Raw genomic sequence first — 17,323 nt, 5'->3', positions numbered from 1 at the left:
GCCAGACACATTCACAGCTGGAGGTTTTTTCTTAATACAAATAGCAAAAATATAAGCCAACAAAGTAACAATCTGTTGTCTTATTAGACTTATTATCATTTTAGTGTTGCTACCTCCAAATACTGAGGAAGCAATTTGCCATCCAGTTTGTAAAGGAAAGGATAATTTTGGATAACCACAAGACTCTGGCTTCTGGAGGAAAACTCTGAAAAGTGTGATATCTGTGATAATATAAAGACAATTTACAAAAATATATAATATGTAGATTTATTAATGACTGGTATGGAATTCTTGCTAAGTGGCAGTAGACTCTCCTTGCGTCGAACTGGATTTGTTTCATTCCTAAGCAAACGGAGGTCTTGATAATCTCATCAAAGAGAGTCCCAAAGCTGGCAAACATGACCAAGAAGAAATCTGGAAAGGCTGTCTTTATCTTTCTCTGAGATGCTGTTTCATGACAGAACTGTTCAGAATGAAATGTCAGTAATGAGACTGTATGGAACACTGTTGACTACCAGGTTACAGAACAGGTCCTACAGCGGGGGGACTGTCATACCATCATGGGCATCACTCTTTTCCCATTGCTTTCTTTTGAGGAGTAAATTTTTCAATTTTTTGTTGTGAGTTAAGGTTACTAGATAGTAACTTTTTAGGTAAAGTTGCTGAAAGTTCTTCAGTAGAAGAGATTGCAGTTGGAAAATGCATTTTCATGAAAATGAAGTGTTTTATAGAAATGTTAACACCAGCGCAACCCTTTGAAGGGAAATAAAGGCAGTCAAAGCAACACCCCATGTTTTGACTTGATACTACTAAACGTTCCATTCAAAGAGTATAAAAGACATTGATTTATATTTCTATTTTTAATAGCTACATTACATTAATATATATTATATGTTTAATGTTAGTATATTGAAAAAGAAAATTAATTAACCAACAAGATCTAATTCAAGGAAGATTTTTTTTTTCCCCTTATATCAGATAATAATAGTAAATCACATCCTATTTCTTTTACTGAAGTTCGAGGATCACTGGATGTAACTAGTTCTCAGCATTGCTCAGTTTCAACATGAAATTTCTTATGACAAGGAAGAGTTTAATTGCGAAGAAGCTGGTCTAGATAGCCTACCAAATAGACTAATGGACTTTTTGCTGATTTATCCAGAAAGACTTACTCCATAATTACCTTTTAGCTAAGAAATTGTTCATGCACATATCAGGAATACTTGGCTAATTGTATTTTCTGGTAAAGATTTTTGTTATATCATAGCATATTAAAAGGGAGGTACTCTTTGAAGTTGTCCATGATGCATGTTCAGAGGGAATTATACTTTTTGACATAAGTATTAGTTATAACTTGTTGTTTCCAAAACATAATTTGGTCCTCTTGTTCCAGAAGAGTGTGTGCTTATGTGCATATGGTGGGCATATGGCTGTGTCTATGAATATCTTTGAATTACTAAAATGATGTATGCTTTGAACTTTTCATCAGTTTAATTTTGTCTTTCATAAAGAATGTGTCAATTATAATTTCTTTTTAAGTGAGTATTTAATTTGGCTAATTGACAGCTGGCTATACTAATTGTGATTTGATCTGGTTTTTGTTCTGTCTTTAAAGGAACCAAGATCTCGATAACCTCATCAAAGTAAATCCAAGTTCTTTCACAAGTGATAAGGCGTAAGTCTTCAAAGTTTCTCAGGCCCTGCTTTTCTAAGGCAGTGAGTAGTTTGTAACTGTGAGAATGTCAGGAAAGGTAATGTTGCAAATCTGTAAAAAGTTTATAGATTAAAAAGTAGCATTCCTTATACAGAATGATGAGTATAAAAGTACAGATTAATTAACTGACATGCGTGCTATCAGCTGAACAAGAAATATCTATGGCAAGCTTCCATACATGCCTTATATGCTTCCTCAATAAAATTATTAAAGAAATATTTTAATATAGTTAGAGAAGGGGCATTAAACAAAATATTGCAGAACTCATGGATGATAAGTGTTGCCCCAACAGGGTGTAACAAAGCATTTCATTCAGCAAGGGCAGTGATCCATAAAGAACAGCTTGAACTTACATTTTCGAAGAGCACATCAGTTCAGTGTGTTTCAGGCAAAGTATCTTGTGGTTGGTACGCAGCCCTTCAGCATATGGAAAGGGAGGATCTGCCAGTGTACTGTGCTAGTAAGAGCTATGTAATATTTGTCACACCTAACACTGAAATTCTACAGGTAACTTCAAGAATGATGTTCTAAACAGTAGCAGCACATAAACATTGCTAACGTGATCATCTATTTTACAGTGGACAATCTCACATATATGCATACATACATACATATATATTTGTACACTTAGCACTAACCTGTAAGTTGAGTCTGATTTTTTTTCAAATTTTAATTCACAGAGGATTTATTAGGGTAGAGTCCAATACTTTGAGACACTACTGAATTTTAGGAGACATCCAAAGTTTTAAGATTAATAAGCCTATTATGGATTGAAGTGAGCAAGTTAGCAGCTTCACAGAGCTAACTTAGTCTTTTCCTTTTGCTCCCTACTTCTACCTAAAGGGGATCAGGGTTTTTTACATTAGTTAGAGTGCTTTTCATAGGTCATACCTATGAAATCATTCTCTAATTTGCTGAACCATTTAAAAATAATTTTTAAAAAATCCGGAGGAAAAACTAACCACTAGTTTAATTGTATTTGTGAAATTAATAAAAAGTGTTTCCTTATATGTAAACTTTGTGAGTCTTTGGATGCTTACTTTTTCAGTATAAGTACAGACATAATCAATGCTTTAAGTGTTAACTATGATGACACATGGAGGTAATTTCTTATCATTCCAAAAGCAAAAATATGTGGACATTTGGACATATTTTAGGTGTCATCTTAAGAAGTAGAAGTTTCTTAGTTTAAATAAAAACATATTTTTTGCAAATTAATGATGCAAACAAGCATTAAGCTGCTGGGAGCCTGTAAATGAATACTAAGTTCTTTGAGAGTTCATGTTTCTCCTTCACTGTCTTGACTGGCAAAGAACAATCTTAAACTACTGCATTGATACAATTAAACAAAGCCTTTTTATTTTCTTGGCTGTACTAGATAATATTTTTTATTTAATTGTACAGAACTTTACCCTTTTACTGAAAAACTGTTAACATATTTTCTTATTATGGTCAAAACCATAAGTATTTGCAAATTTTGAACATAAACTTAACTAACGATTTACTTTTTTCCCTTTAAATGTACGCACTTTACCTCTTCCCAGATAGGGGGAATATTTTAACAGTTGTATTTGTTTGTTGTTTCAGAGGAAAAGACCTTGAGGATTTTACTGAAATAAATACTGCTGGTCAGAAAAATAAGAGGCAAGGCTGTCATAATCTTTCCCTTATATACTTATAAAATGTTTGTGGTTGGTTGGATATTAGTATTAGTTCTGTTCTGTAAAGATCATTAAAGGAATCGAAACTAATATTTTTATTTCATTTAAACCATAGAATTTTAACTTTTTAAAATTCCTCATTGAATACGGGCTAGTAAATACAAATAATTCAGTGTGGAAGAAATGCAGGTAGTACTTGACTTTATCTTATTGCAACTCTAAACAGTCAGTGCATGACCACCAAAGTTCTTTAAATAAATGTGAAATGCTTCATCAAACTAAAAATTGTCCTTTAAATATGAAAGAGGAGTATCATAAATAAATTAAACCCCCCTCTTTTTTCTTATTATCATTATTAATTTTCAAATGAGAATCAATGTGGCCTTTTTTTCATCTTAAACAATTCTTCAATAGATAACATTATTTTTAATTACAGGCCATTTATTATAAAATATTCATGTAAAATTATATTAATGTATTATATAGATGCCATATATAATAAGTGCATTTATTATATAAAATCAATTTTTTCACAGCCAGTGATTTATGAGTTACTGGTATAAATGTGGTCATACGGTCCTAGAGATTGTATACAACCCTAGATAATAGTAGTTTCAACAGGAACTTGGGCTGGATATAACGACACAGCAAATAACACACTTCAGCAGCCATTTCCATAGCTCATGGTGCTGCTGCCTGTACTGAATGAAAATATATTATCAAGTTAAAATGATAGAGCCATAGTCAGTTTAGAAGATGTAGGCAGGCCCATCACCTGTGGCATGGCAACACAATGCGACACAGCGGTCATAAATTGAAACATGAGAGATTCAGACTGGATATAAGGAGGACTGTCCAGCAGTGGAGCAGGTTGCATGGAGAGTTGTGTCATCTCTGTCCTTGCAGTTTTTCAAGACCCAACTAGAAAAACCCCTGAGCAACCTGGTCTGACCTCAGAGCTGCTGCTGCTTTGACCAGGAGGTTGGACTAGAGATCTCCCGAGGTCCCTGAATTCCAGCCTGAATTATCCTACAATACTGTAATGAACTTAGCATTTTTGAGTAGTTTGTCATTCTTTTGTAGTGTCACACTGGAAAGAAACTGAAAAATATTGAAGTTTGAACTGATAACGCTTACTTCATAACTAACTAAACACTTATGATATGAAACAATTGTGATACATACTCAATGTAGTCAGGAATCTTCCTTGTGAGATGCATATAATTTTTTTCTTCTTCAACATAAATAATTCAACTCATTTAATGTGTTTAGGTTGAATCAAATAATTTGATTAATTCTGAGGTCTTTCTCACTTTCACAGAGCTGAGGACCTTGGTGATCACACTGAAGTAAAGTCTGCTGATGACCAAAATAAAAAGCGGTGAGACTCAATCCATAGTTCTCTAAAATTTAAAGAGCCAATATCAAGAGTTGTAGCTGTTTAGTGTGGTACTAGAAAATGTGAATTCCTTATACAAGCAAGCAGAACTTGTATAACTTGAGTAATATATCTGTATTATTTCTAAAATGTGCCTGATTAACCAAATATAACAACATAGCTGCATGTATTTTGATGACAAGCAATGACTCAAACCTAGTCTTGTAGTGAATGAAAATGCCTAGTGATAAGATCCTCATAAGTATTTTTGTGTTTCTCTAGGTATTTTGTGAACTCAGCTGTTAGCATCTCAAAGAGTTATAAGTAAATGCATTCCTAGTTTAAAAGTTTCACTGCTATTAGGTTTCATTATTTGCAAAAACTAGGAACCATTTTGGTCAATTAAAGTGAAGTTAGTATTACGCTTTTAGGTACCATTCCGATGGTGTCTTTTTGAGTCTTCCATATAGTTGTATACCTAAATGAAAAGGAAGAGCAACTATCTGTATACATAAGCAGTTTTGCTATTTTTTAATTTAAAATATTTTTATCCTAGCAGTCCCACTTGACAGTCTGACCAGAGAAGCACACACTGAGTATCTACGGTGAATGAGTTTCTTTTTTAGTTCTGAAAGGGGGCCTGCCAGATTACCAGTCAAGCACAATAAAGGGTGCTGCTTCATGCAGCATGCTATGCATATAAAACAGTGACCAGCTCTGAGCGAGGTTCATTTAGCAAAGCTTCAGACCTTGGCAAGCTCACTGAAATGAATCAAGCTGCAGCCCAAACATCCAGAGTTAAGGCTTATAATCATCAAGTTGTTTCAGAATATAACCTTTGGCAGAACCAAACAAGAGCAGCCTTTGTCTGAGCTGTTTTGTAAAACCATCAAAAACATTATTAGCACTTATTCCTTAAATCTTATAATTTGACTGACAAGGTTTATTTTTATGTTTGGTTGCACGTCATGTTTGTGGCAGGGAAAACTGCAGGAGACAGGCTTTTGCTGGAATTGTAATCCTGCTTTTTGAAATAAGAGTCTATGTATCTGTTTAGCTGGTCATGTCAAATAAAAACATAACTAGTATATACAAAAAAAGAAAACTTGGAACTAAAATACAGTAAAACCAAGAATAAAACATTATAGAATACTGCCAAGAAAATGCAGAATGCTATCAATCACTGAGACATTACTGCACAGTTGAAAATCTCAGTGGGCACTTTGAGGAAACTAGAGTTCTATTAAAGTTAGATGAAGTTTCTGATATGAATATATCTACCAGCATAAACTAGAGGACTTATAATTTTAGGTCAATGATTCCATTATTTTTCACAAGCAACAATTTAACAACAGTAAGAAAAAGATAAATTTCTTTTACCTACTGTTTCTGCCCCAAGCTTCTACATTTATGTCTGTAAGTGTAACTAAAAGCTGTGTAGCTGAAAATTATTTCTAAAAAGTGTTTATTTTCTTGTTGTGTGGTTTCTTTTTTTAGGATAACTGAGCAAGCATACGCAAATCCTTCAAGGGCTCCAAATAATCTCCCAGAAACAAACTACTCCAGTGACAGTGAAAGAAAGACCAGGTACTGTGGACAGTTAAATGAACGATAACATCTAAAGTGCCATTTCTTGCAAAAAACTGAAGAGAAACCATCTTTATGCAAGAAATTTCAGGGATGTTTAGAAACCTCACACTGGTCTCTGGAATCAGACCACTGCCCTTCCAAACTCTGCTTCCAGGATCCCACCCATAGAAGCCCACAAAGCATAGCTGTAATGCACAGAGTGGGGAGCACGAGGCGTACCCTGTGTAGCTCTAGAGATGTAGCTGAGGCATGAAATTTAGGAGAGCAGTTAAAACAGAATTCTTATATAATCAATAGAGGAAAGGCTTCTCCTGCATGTTAGGTACACCATGCTCTCAGGAAGTTTATTTCTTTCCGACGCTGTAAGGAAAACATTGCACTCTTCACTCAAGTGCCTTGTTAAGTTCCTAAAACTATATGGGATGAATCTGACCCACGTATTGTCTCCTACACCAATCACTGAAACTGCAACATGGGTTTCTGACTTTTTGACCAGGTACAAACTTTTAAAAACCATTTCTCTTGCAATACTCTTGCTCTAGCTGGATTCTGTCTCTACAAGCAAATGTATTGCAAATCTGAGTAAAAAATGTGGTGTAGGGATATTTAATAGAACTAACTAAATATCAGGTCTGTTGGTAACAGGAAACTATTGAAACAAAGGAAACAATATTTTTTTCTTCACTGTCAAAATGTATTTTCAAGAAACATGACAACAAAAAATATAATATGTAATTCTTGAATTAAAGACCTTTTTGGATTAGGAAAACCTCTCTTCAGTACAAACCCACCCATCTATGTGGATTAATTAAATATTAATGTAGACGGGATTGCTCAAAGACATAGTCCTATATGTAAGATGTTGTATTGCTGTATAGTTGTTGTGAACTGCCTGAATCAACGCTGATGACTTGGAAGGGAGAGGAGAAATCTCCTAATAGGGAAATAGACTTACTAATAGGGAAAATAGCAGTCACAGTCTGGTACTTTATGGGAACTATGGCCAATGTCCCAATCCTTAAGCTTATGCACACCCGAGCCTTGGTGTGGGTATGACTGGGCACAGAGTCTTTGATCTCTCATTTTCTTACATTTGCTGTAGGAGGTTGGAGTGTGGTTGAAACGGGTATTCTGAAACTTCTGCATGGCCTTGAAGGCCAAGGCCATGAACTGGTGGAGAAGAAAAGAAAATCCAAACAGCATACAATTTTAAGACTCAAAATGAATATTCATCACAAAAATTAATTAGCATTTTGCAGCATTTTGCAGACATACAGTGTCTGAGGTGTAATGTTCTGATTATCTTTGAAAATTAAAATAAAGTACAATAATACAAGAATGGCAGGGCAAAGAATGCGCTTCATTATGCAGTGTTAACTTACACTTGAAAAAATGTATGTCCCCTACCTGAAGCTCTAATCCCAATTTAATTCATGAAAGCTTACTAAATGAATGGTCTTTGCAGGTTATTCTTTCAGGGTTTATGCAATAGGTTCTACAGAGTATTTATTGTTGAGTAGTTTGCTGTATAAACAAGTCACACAATAGCAAGTAAAGGGGTGGGTGATATGAACTGAAAGAAAGGACTTGATCAGATACGCAGTTCTCGGGCTGCATTGTGGCTCAGTTTTAACTTAGTGTCTTGTCAAGCTGTCAGACTATGCATTTATTTGAAAAGGTTCTGGGTTTCCTCACACTTTCAGTTGGCAAGACTAGAAACTGATGCTTCAGGAATATTTTTGCTGTAGCTTCGTGGTTTTGTTCCATAAAGTATAACTTTTTTTTTAAAGATGTGGTATTTATGTTTGTGTATTTCAACCGTAATACTCTAGCCAGTTATTAAAATCCAATGGATGCTGTTCTCTACACTAGGACACTTGAAGAAAGTATTTTTCTCTATACAATGTTCTGTAAGATAAACAGTGTTATTTTCAGGCATGCTACATCTAAATACCCCCATTATGTTGAGTGTGCAATGCACAGTACTCACTTTGCCCTGATCTCAACCCTGATTTAACTAGATCATTTGAAATGTCAACCTGACTCAGCACTAAGATTCTGCAGCTAAATACAATGAGTTAAATGGAAGATTCGGGAAAAATAAGCTTAACAACAAAAAGAAGCACACACAGGCCCATACTTTATAGGAATAGACAGGTGATATTCCTATGCCACTTTTCACTATAGCAAGGGACTTCAGGCACCATCAACATACTGCATCCTGTGACACGTGTTGTGCACGTGCCTAGCTTGGTCAGGGCAAAAATAGCCAGAAAAACTCTTTCAAAAGGTGATCACTTAGCTTCAGTCTGCTTTCCTACTTAGTTAGCTTACTTTCATCTTGCCTGAAATGTAAATGGAGCACTGGGTGTTCATTTGAGGAGATACTTTCTCTGTGGTGAGCAAACCCAGATTTGCTACATTACTGTTAAATAAAAGCATATTGCTATGTTCTATGAAACATAAATAAAACATTTCTCATTTAAGCTTGTGCAATTTTAATACATTTCTGGTGTTGAATAGAAATCTAATAAGATATATACACATTATAAAAGGCAGGTATGTACAAAAGTGTATCTGGGCTGTGTAACATGTTACATATGCATGTTACCAGTCTGTTATACTTTCCCTTAAAAAAAGACATGTTCTGCAGATACATATGATTATAAAAAATTGTTGCTAACATTGCTAAACATTATTCAAGAGTGATACAAAACCTGTAATAAACACCATATACCTTATGAATTTCTGGAGGAATAGGATAATTAAATCAGTTCAGAACTGTTCAAAACGTATAGCACATGACTTCTTCAGCTGTCACATACATGCTCATCCCTTCCACGCAAACAAAACTGACAGTTAAGTAACCAAAACTGGGACTGTTAAAAAAGGAAGATTTGACTTCCCTTATAGTTAAATTCAGTATATTCCTTCCTACTCTGCTAGAAGGAACAATACAGTTACTGTAGTAAACACATATCATACATTGAACAGCCTTTATTATAAAGACTCTCACTCTGCTTCCAGGGACATGTTGTAATTTTGTTTGGCTGTTTGACAGCTTTTTGAGGACTAGTGAAAGAAGGGGGAAAAAAGGAAAAAATGCAGTGTGTTACCATTTCCTGATATGTATCATTTACGCTGGGATATCAGCACAGGCACACCCAATACCATCATGTAGATTTTCTTCAATGGGCTTGTGGATTTCATTTTGAAATGTTGAAGAATCATTCAACAACAGAACACAGTCTAAAGACACTATATTTCTAGTTTATGCTTTTTTTATTTGATATATTTTTCTTAATGGTTGTGAAAATACAGAAAAAGAACTCATCACCAAGTATGATGATTTTTTTTAAAAGCTTGTTACATTAGTTTAATTTGCATATTATCATCAGTGTAGTGAAGCCTTTAAAAATAAAAAGTACTGTTTAGTGATTGCTATGCACTCACTGCTTCACAGCAAATCATCGTATGGTGCCTATGAAGAAAATATAACTGGAAATACTATCAAAACTGTTTACTCTACTTCTGATCGGTAAGTACACATTAATAACATTGTAGAGTATCAAAGGACACAGACATTTTGCACAAGCGTTCAAGTGTTCAGACAAAAGAGAGCAGTGGAAGTCACCATTAGGCTCGTCAGACAGCTTTTCATACAGAGCTCCCTTTCAGTGGGATCTTGCCATCAAATCATTACCACAGTTCAGCAGCCTAATATTACATTAGGCTTGTCACAGCTGACATTTTAAAATATCTATAGAAACAATAGCCAACGCCTTAAGTGATAAAGTTGGCTCTGCAAAATTTCCTTCCTTTGTGAGAATGGTGTCTGTAATGACCAACTTTATGCACAGATGTGAAGGAATAGGTTCACATGACAATGCTGTTAAAAACTCTTACATTTTCACACCAGTTAAGATATTCCCAAATATAAGGATATTTGCTCAATCAGTAATATCTTACCTCATGGGGAAAAAAAAAAAAATTAAACACACCCAATATTTTCAGTTCAGATAATTTGGACAGTCCCATTACTTGGAAATACCAAATCAGAAAAACTTGTATCCTTTCCAACATAACTATAAGGAACTCTGGGAATGATTAAGTATTAGCACAATAGTTTTATCATCGAGTAGAAAGGAGCAAGACCAGTTGATTTTGTAGTGCAAAACCAACACCCACAGTTGTACCTAGAGGAAGTACAGATTGATGTCACAAAAGAATGCAAAAAAATCTGAGAAAATTGTTAAAAATACTATTGTTATGAATACTAGGTAGGCTGTTCTATACATGTGTTCACTATAACTGCCATGAAGGTAGGATTTCTGTCTGCAGTGCAGAAAATTAAAAATGTTTTCAGGCACTTCTGCAACATAGAGGGGAAATCTTTATCAGACTGATCAAATGACAGCAGTTTAAATTCAACTACCAATTTACTTTTGTGATTAAAACATTAAAATCATTACCCTCCACTTCATCCCCATTTAGTATACATGCTCCCAGACATTCAGCAGCTTAATACAGTCTCATTTACTGTTTGAAATCATTCAGTTCACCAGAGAAGAGCATTCTTTCTATCAAGGTATTTTTGCTACTTGACAATTATGCTCAGCAATTTGCCCATCACAGGAGCATGTATATTACACCTGTCAACTAGAATGGAGGGAATATACACATGACGTTTTTCCATTTATGGCCATTGTACAGTATACAAATGTCTTTCCCACGTAGTGCACTAAGCTTATCAATTTTCTCCTTGAGAATTCAATGGTAGCTCTTTTTCTGACAGCTGATGTTATATTATATACACAGGAGTATAATTGGAAAAGATATATGTACATACTGCAGGAAGCCCTTGGGTATAGATGCCAAAATGATCTTAGATGCCTTGCAAATTTGCTGTCATTCGACTTGCTTCAAGGTAAGAAGATTTCACCTGCTACTAAGAAATATAATTTGAATGTAATACCTACATTATATTACACATACAATAAGCAAATATTTAGGCCTTAGGCTTTCTCCACCTGGGAGAAGAGGAAGGCTTGCACACTGGAGGATAAGATTAATGTAGGAAATACTAGTCTTTCTCTCTCACCCCTAGATAATTCCTTCTTTCTTTCCATCTCTCTCTCTCTCCCCCCCTCTATTCTCCCTCTCCCTGCCTCTCCTCTCTTGCAACCACAAAGAAGATAAAGGATGCAGTGGAACGTATCCTGAATGCCCTACACGTTTATAAGCTTTCATTAAACATGCCTCCAGCCTGATATAGTGAATTATATCCTACTTACACGTTCTTCAAACTGTAAAATTTCATGCTATTTCTTTTTTTATGAAGTTTTGTAGTTGTTCTTGATTAAGTGACATCTAAAACCATGACTTGTGCAGAAGCCACACTTAAAGGCATTAGTAAAAGGTATTTAAGCCATAGAGGTGAAATCATTTTACCCACTGGCATCAAAGATTTGGTTAAAATTTGGGTCTTATGGATAGTTTCTGCTGTAGGATAAAATAGTGTTGAAATTGGATATGTCTTTGCCTCAGTCTTATTTATTAAAAATTATGTAATTTTTTTTTCCTGTTTCCAAGAAGAATGAAAGCACAGAAGACATTTTTTTTGCTTGTCATTCCAAAGCCTAAGCCTCAGCCTAAAACTCACTCTTAAACTTTTCTCAGGGTACACCTACCAGTGCTCAGGTCTCTGATCTGTTTTCTTTATGCCTCGTTTGTCTTAATTCTGCTTGCATCTCCACACATAGTTTGTTGTTCTAACAAACAATACTTGGCAAAATCATCGCATTAGCATAGCTCATTTTTCTGCCCAGTATTGCATAGTTTTCACTTCTGCTTCTGACAGCAGTTCATTTACCCAGTTTACCTAGTTACTGCATGAAAAGTAACCCAAAGCAGAATAGAGCAGTAAGGTTGTACTTAATGTGTAGGAAGTTACATATGCTTTTTGTCTCACATGGACTTTGTGAGCTCTGTGAGCACTAGAATGCAATTTATTCCATGGAAATCACTATGTAATACCTCCTCAATACTATTATTGCAAGTAAATACAAGCTCTGGTTTGTTCCCATTCTTTTTCGATAGACCAACCCCCATAGAGAGGAATGGGCTTTTTATGCAGTTAGCAGTATTAACATGTAGGTATTGGCTGAACTATCTGTTAAATATTTAAGCTTATTTTTTAAATTATATTTTTTTTGCTACCTATTCCCAAGTGGGGACCTGTCTGGCCAGCAAAATTCAGCTTAAGTTTTGTGTAACTACACATTTATGAAAGCACTGGCAAAAAATTAAACAACTAATGTAGGTCTGTGGTTCATGCTTGTAGTTATGTATTTAGCTAAGTAGTGCAGTTTCTCATCATTAATATTCATTTAGCTCCTTACAAATACCCTATATCCATTACAGATTTGCATGTAGCTGACAGCAGTATAAAGTCTTTGTTTCCTTGTAAAGTTATATACCAAAAGTTCAGTGAGTACATAATCCAAATTGTAGGTTTTTTCTCTGTATAAAAAATGCTAGCTAATCTTGGTGAACAAAGTTTTGAAAACATGTCCATCCTTTTGCTGATTTATGCAAGGAAACATAAAATGAGTGAAAAGAGCAGACTCTTTTATTAGTACCTTAATACTAACAGCTTATGTAGAAAAGATATAGAAAAAACATAGTTCTGTAAAACTGGGGGGTGGGGGTTCTCTAGTACTCTAACATGTTATACTTATCAATACTGAGTGCTCAGTTGCAATTTCATACTAGCCCTAGTGACCATGTGAAACAAGGCAACTGCATATTGTCTGGATCCTGGATATAATAATTCACACTGCCTTTAAATCCATGGTGTTGACATCACACAATTTCTTTATTCATTTAGCTGCAAAGGGATGTTCTGGGTAAGACTGTTTGTTAATTTTTTATTTTAATGAAGACTTTCAGTCCAAATTTATCTGAATAGACAGCCATTGTGAAAATTATGGAAAGGCTTACAGCCTTTCTGGAATGGCTGTCAATTCAGTTACTGAATTGCACTGTAAAAGTAATGCTGATTTTTCACTTATCAGAGGATAAAATATCCAAAGAAACCAGAATTTGCTATTCTTTTATTAGATTGCAAAAGAGATGATGCGGGTGTCAAGATTCTGGTTTATAGATTGAATTACATTGCTCCTTGATCCACTGTAGACTGTCCTTGTGATCTTGGGAAGTCAACCTCTGTGTGTATCTGTGTGTTTTCATATGCGAAACATGGGAGATGCTTCTTTCTCTCAAAAATTAGCTTATTAAGACATTTATGAAAGCAGTGTCCAGATTCTGCAATAATGGCAGACATAGTTAAGATAAAGTTATCATAAAAGATTTTGAAATAAGCAGGTTTAGATTCTTTAAGACCTACTCCGAGTTGGATGATTAAGTCTGATCATGCTTCCTGTACTCAGTGAAGAAACAAAAGGATCTCAAAAGAGTGATTAATCTTATTTGAGAATAAATTTCTAAGCTAAGGCAGAGAAAGTACCCTTTGGAAATGTCTGGGGGTAGAAAGGGGTTGGTGAGTATAATAAGAACCTAGAGAAACAGTTGAGACTTAGATATCTGATTTTTAGATGTCTAAAGGTGAGCTGTTTAATTTACTGTTCATTAAAACTACTCTTTCAGAGTTCAGATTTGATGATATTGCAGTACTCATAACCTCTATTCTGGTCTGGCATTGCTTACTTCCTGAAAGACAGCATGCTGGGAATGAATATTAGGGAAGGGTTTAATTTTAATTTTTCTTGTTATTTTACTTGTGTGTTGAAGTGTGAAGTATGTAAAAGACCACTGGAAGATCTGAAAGCAGGAGACAGCATCTGGATTTACAGACAAACTGTGCATTGTGAGCCTTGCTATTCCAAAGTTAAAGGTAAGATTCAAGATGTATTTTACTGAACATCCGAAAAACAATGTAGAGAGCTTCATTCAAATAACTTCAATATATTACAACACAGCTATTGTTTTTGCTCATTTCTGTATACTTAAACCTTTCCAAAGTATTTCATTCAGTAAGACTGGGTTGCCTAGGATGATATGCAACCGCAGGTTCTAGACACAATAATTATTCTGTACCTGTAAGGGAAATCTCTTAAGGTCTCATTGTAATCTGTAGAGTCCTCCCTGTGCGGTCAATAGAGACACCTATAGTGAGGCAAGGGCATCTTGCCCTGAAAGTGACAAGAATAAATTGAAAGGCCATCTGAGAATCAGGTTGTTCTACTGAAAGGAGTAAGCCAGGGTTCAGAGGTTCATTTTCACAAAATGTAGTCATTGTGAACAATAAAGAGAAAATACAAAATCTATTAAATCATAATGAAAATATTATACTGTGACTACCATTCTCACCTTTGTGAGGAGCACAGTGGTTAAACAAATGTGCAAGGCAGTGAAGAATACAGCTTTTGTTTTATTAATTTTTCTAGAAGTTGCTAGATTTTAAGTCTTCTCTGTTCACAGCAACTATCAATTCATAATACTATAAATCAGTACCTCTGTACCAAATAAAGACAAATGGAAATGTAGATTAAATGTTCTGATAAGCTGGTGTTCACCTATGTACTTCTGAGATAAGATCATGTTAACTACAATTATATTAATCAATTTGTTTTGTTAAAATACTTTGTGGTATTATTCCACTGCAAAATTTGATGGAAAGAGTGAATTTTACAATTAATCAGATTATAAAATTAATAAGGCAGTTATAAAACAGTAGAAAGTTATAAACTGTAGAAAGACATACCAATGGTCTGTATATTAAGCATTATAAATTGACATATACTATTTCAGCAAACGACAAGATGGGACAGTCAGACTTCAGCAGATTTTCTAAAAAAATAAATTGATCTAAAATTTCCTTGTATGACATTTAGAGAATACTGATTTGCTTGGCATATCTGATCAATCTTTTCTCTCTTGCAGAAAAATGGATCTACTAATTCTGACATCCAGAAAGCATGATAAAGAAGTTCCACTAGTGTTTAGCTAAGTGTATTGGCCTGTTAATTCAAACTACTATGGGAAATGCTTCATTTTTATTGCTAGGAACAAATACTCTAAATGCAGTCCTACTGCACGGTTTCCAAAGGAATTAATTTCATGAGAATTTAGATGCCTTTTCAAACACACATTCCAGGATACAAAACAAGATATTGTTCAATATATTCATCAGATCTGTGAAACTGCTAAACTGTATGCAAAACTAACAATAATTTATTGAAATTTTCTGAACAGCTTGACATACTTGCACATATGTTTTGAAGGGGCTATATTCTCTTTACTGAAAACACATCTCCTCAGGTATAAAGATCTGTTATCTTTGAATAGCATGAATGGGATTAATCTCATCAAAGATTAGTCATTTAAAAGTCAGCTATTCAGTTTAAACTACTATTTTCACACAGAGTGAGGTGGGTTCACTCTGCACCTTTGAGGAGAGAGATCAATCTCCAGAGGAAGATTCTTCCCAAGTAACTTAAATGGTAACTTTAAGATGGAACAAATAATCTTTGGAAAATGCATCTCTATTACTGCAGAGGGATTCTAGGCAAAAATCATTAGAGCATTTTAATTAACACTCCATGTTTGTAATTCTGGTAACTATTGTATTACCTTTTTTTTTCCCAGAAGTGCCCACTTAATAGTTGCCATGAATCATGAAATACGTACTTTTCATGACATTATGTTGTTGTATTTATCTTTCCTACTTTATTAAACTGACTAGTATCTAAACACCTTGGATAGATTCATCTTGCCTAAATTTAAACATCTACAGTGTAGACATCTACTTCTAAGTTACTTGATCTATTCTGTCTTTACAGTCATATAGAGAAGTAGACATTTTTAGGAAGTGATTCAATTGGTCAGATTGCAAACATCTATTTTAGCATGATGTTAAGCATGCTCTGAATGTACGTCTTACTTTCCATGGTTTGCAAAGGAACCTGGAGTGAATAGTTCACGTTTCTAGACATCTACATTAGGCCAGATGATAGATAAACTCCTTCCTTTGAGACAACAGTGAAAGCATTTTTTTTTTCCTTTTGGACAGCATATGTGTATTAAAGTATACAAACTGAAAGAAGAGTTCATGCTTTGTTATAATATGTTTCCACAACACTCAATATTTACCTGCCATATTTGCCTAAAATAATAAATAGTTCAGTAGTTTACTGGACAAAAAAAGGTGTTTACTACCAGTCTCTGCCATGAGATGTTTTAGATCATGGTTATTCAGAACTGATTTTATTCCCTGACATCTCAGTTTAAAAAGACTTCCTGGATATGACCATGACAGAGTCAGAGTGCTCGGAGGCTGTGGGACCTGAGCAAGAGCTTAGAAAAGTGAAAAGTGCCAAAGCCATAGATTAATATTAGACTGTTGAATGGCTGTCCCAGCCAAACTTGCTCTCCTCATCTGCACATTCAGTAGTGGAGATAGGAGGTATGGATGTCTGTGTAATTTAAATCATTGGGCCTGTAGCTGAATAATGATGTAATCTGTCTTGCCTGGCTTAAAAGATGTTCAGACTGATATGCAAAGGAGACGTGAAATAGTAGATAGTTTGTTTTGTTAGTTTTATGAAAGTTTCTTATGAATTAATGGCAGTAGCTTTAATAAACCTGTTATTATAGATACTTTTCCTGGTGTGTGTCTCTTGTTGATGACATATTCTAGTTAAACTATACTTGTTATTACCCTGTGCTTCACTGGGAAACAATGAGACTTGCACAATAGGTGGAGAGACGTACTGGTGAAATTTTAATGTTTGGGTCACAAATTTGGTCCTGTTCAGAAGCCAACAGTTATTGCTAAGGCTCAGTTACAATGGAAGATGTTAGATGTTCACCTGAGCCAGCACATTAGAATCCAGGACTTCCTAGTGTTTGAGGGGATGAGAGGTTTTTGTTCACTCCACTAGAGACCAGGAGCAAACC

The 17,323-nt window shown here is 34.8% G+C and overlaps 1 protein-coding gene across 2 annotated transcripts in view; it reads left to right on the top strand.

Moving 5' to 3' along the window:
* SCEL (sciellin) overlaps positions 1-17,023 on the top strand; it is a 50,271-nt gene extending 33,248 nt beyond the window's left edge. For both annotated transcript variants that reach the window (XM_030036710.2, XM_030036708.2), the window contains exons 11-18: positions 1,616-1,675; positions 3,302-3,358; positions 4,697-4,756; positions 6,251-6,340; positions 9,807-9,881; positions 11,162-11,270; positions 14,156-14,258; positions 15,308-17,023. In XM_030036710.2, the coding sequence (XP_029892570.1) occupies positions 1,616-1,675; positions 3,302-3,358; positions 4,697-4,756; positions 6,251-6,340; positions 9,807-9,881; positions 11,162-11,270; positions 14,156-14,258; positions 15,308-15,324 (571 nt within the window). In that variant the 3' untranslated portion in view covers positions 15,325-17,023. The remainder of the gene's footprint in view (positions 1-1,615; positions 1,676-3,301; positions 3,359-4,696; positions 4,757-6,250; positions 6,341-9,806; positions 9,882-11,161; positions 11,271-14,155; positions 14,259-15,307) is intronic.
* Positions 17,024-17,323: the final 300 nt, after the last annotated feature.

Source organism: Aquila chrysaetos, chromosome 14, assembly GCF_900496995.4.
Source record: "Aquila chrysaetos chrysaetos chromosome 14, bAquChr1.4, whole genome shotgun sequence".
NCBI classification, from domain to species: Eukaryota; Metazoa; Chordata; class Aves; order Accipitriformes; family Accipitridae; genus Aquila; species Aquila chrysaetos.
This window is presented reverse-complemented; position numbering and strand designations above follow the sequence as displayed.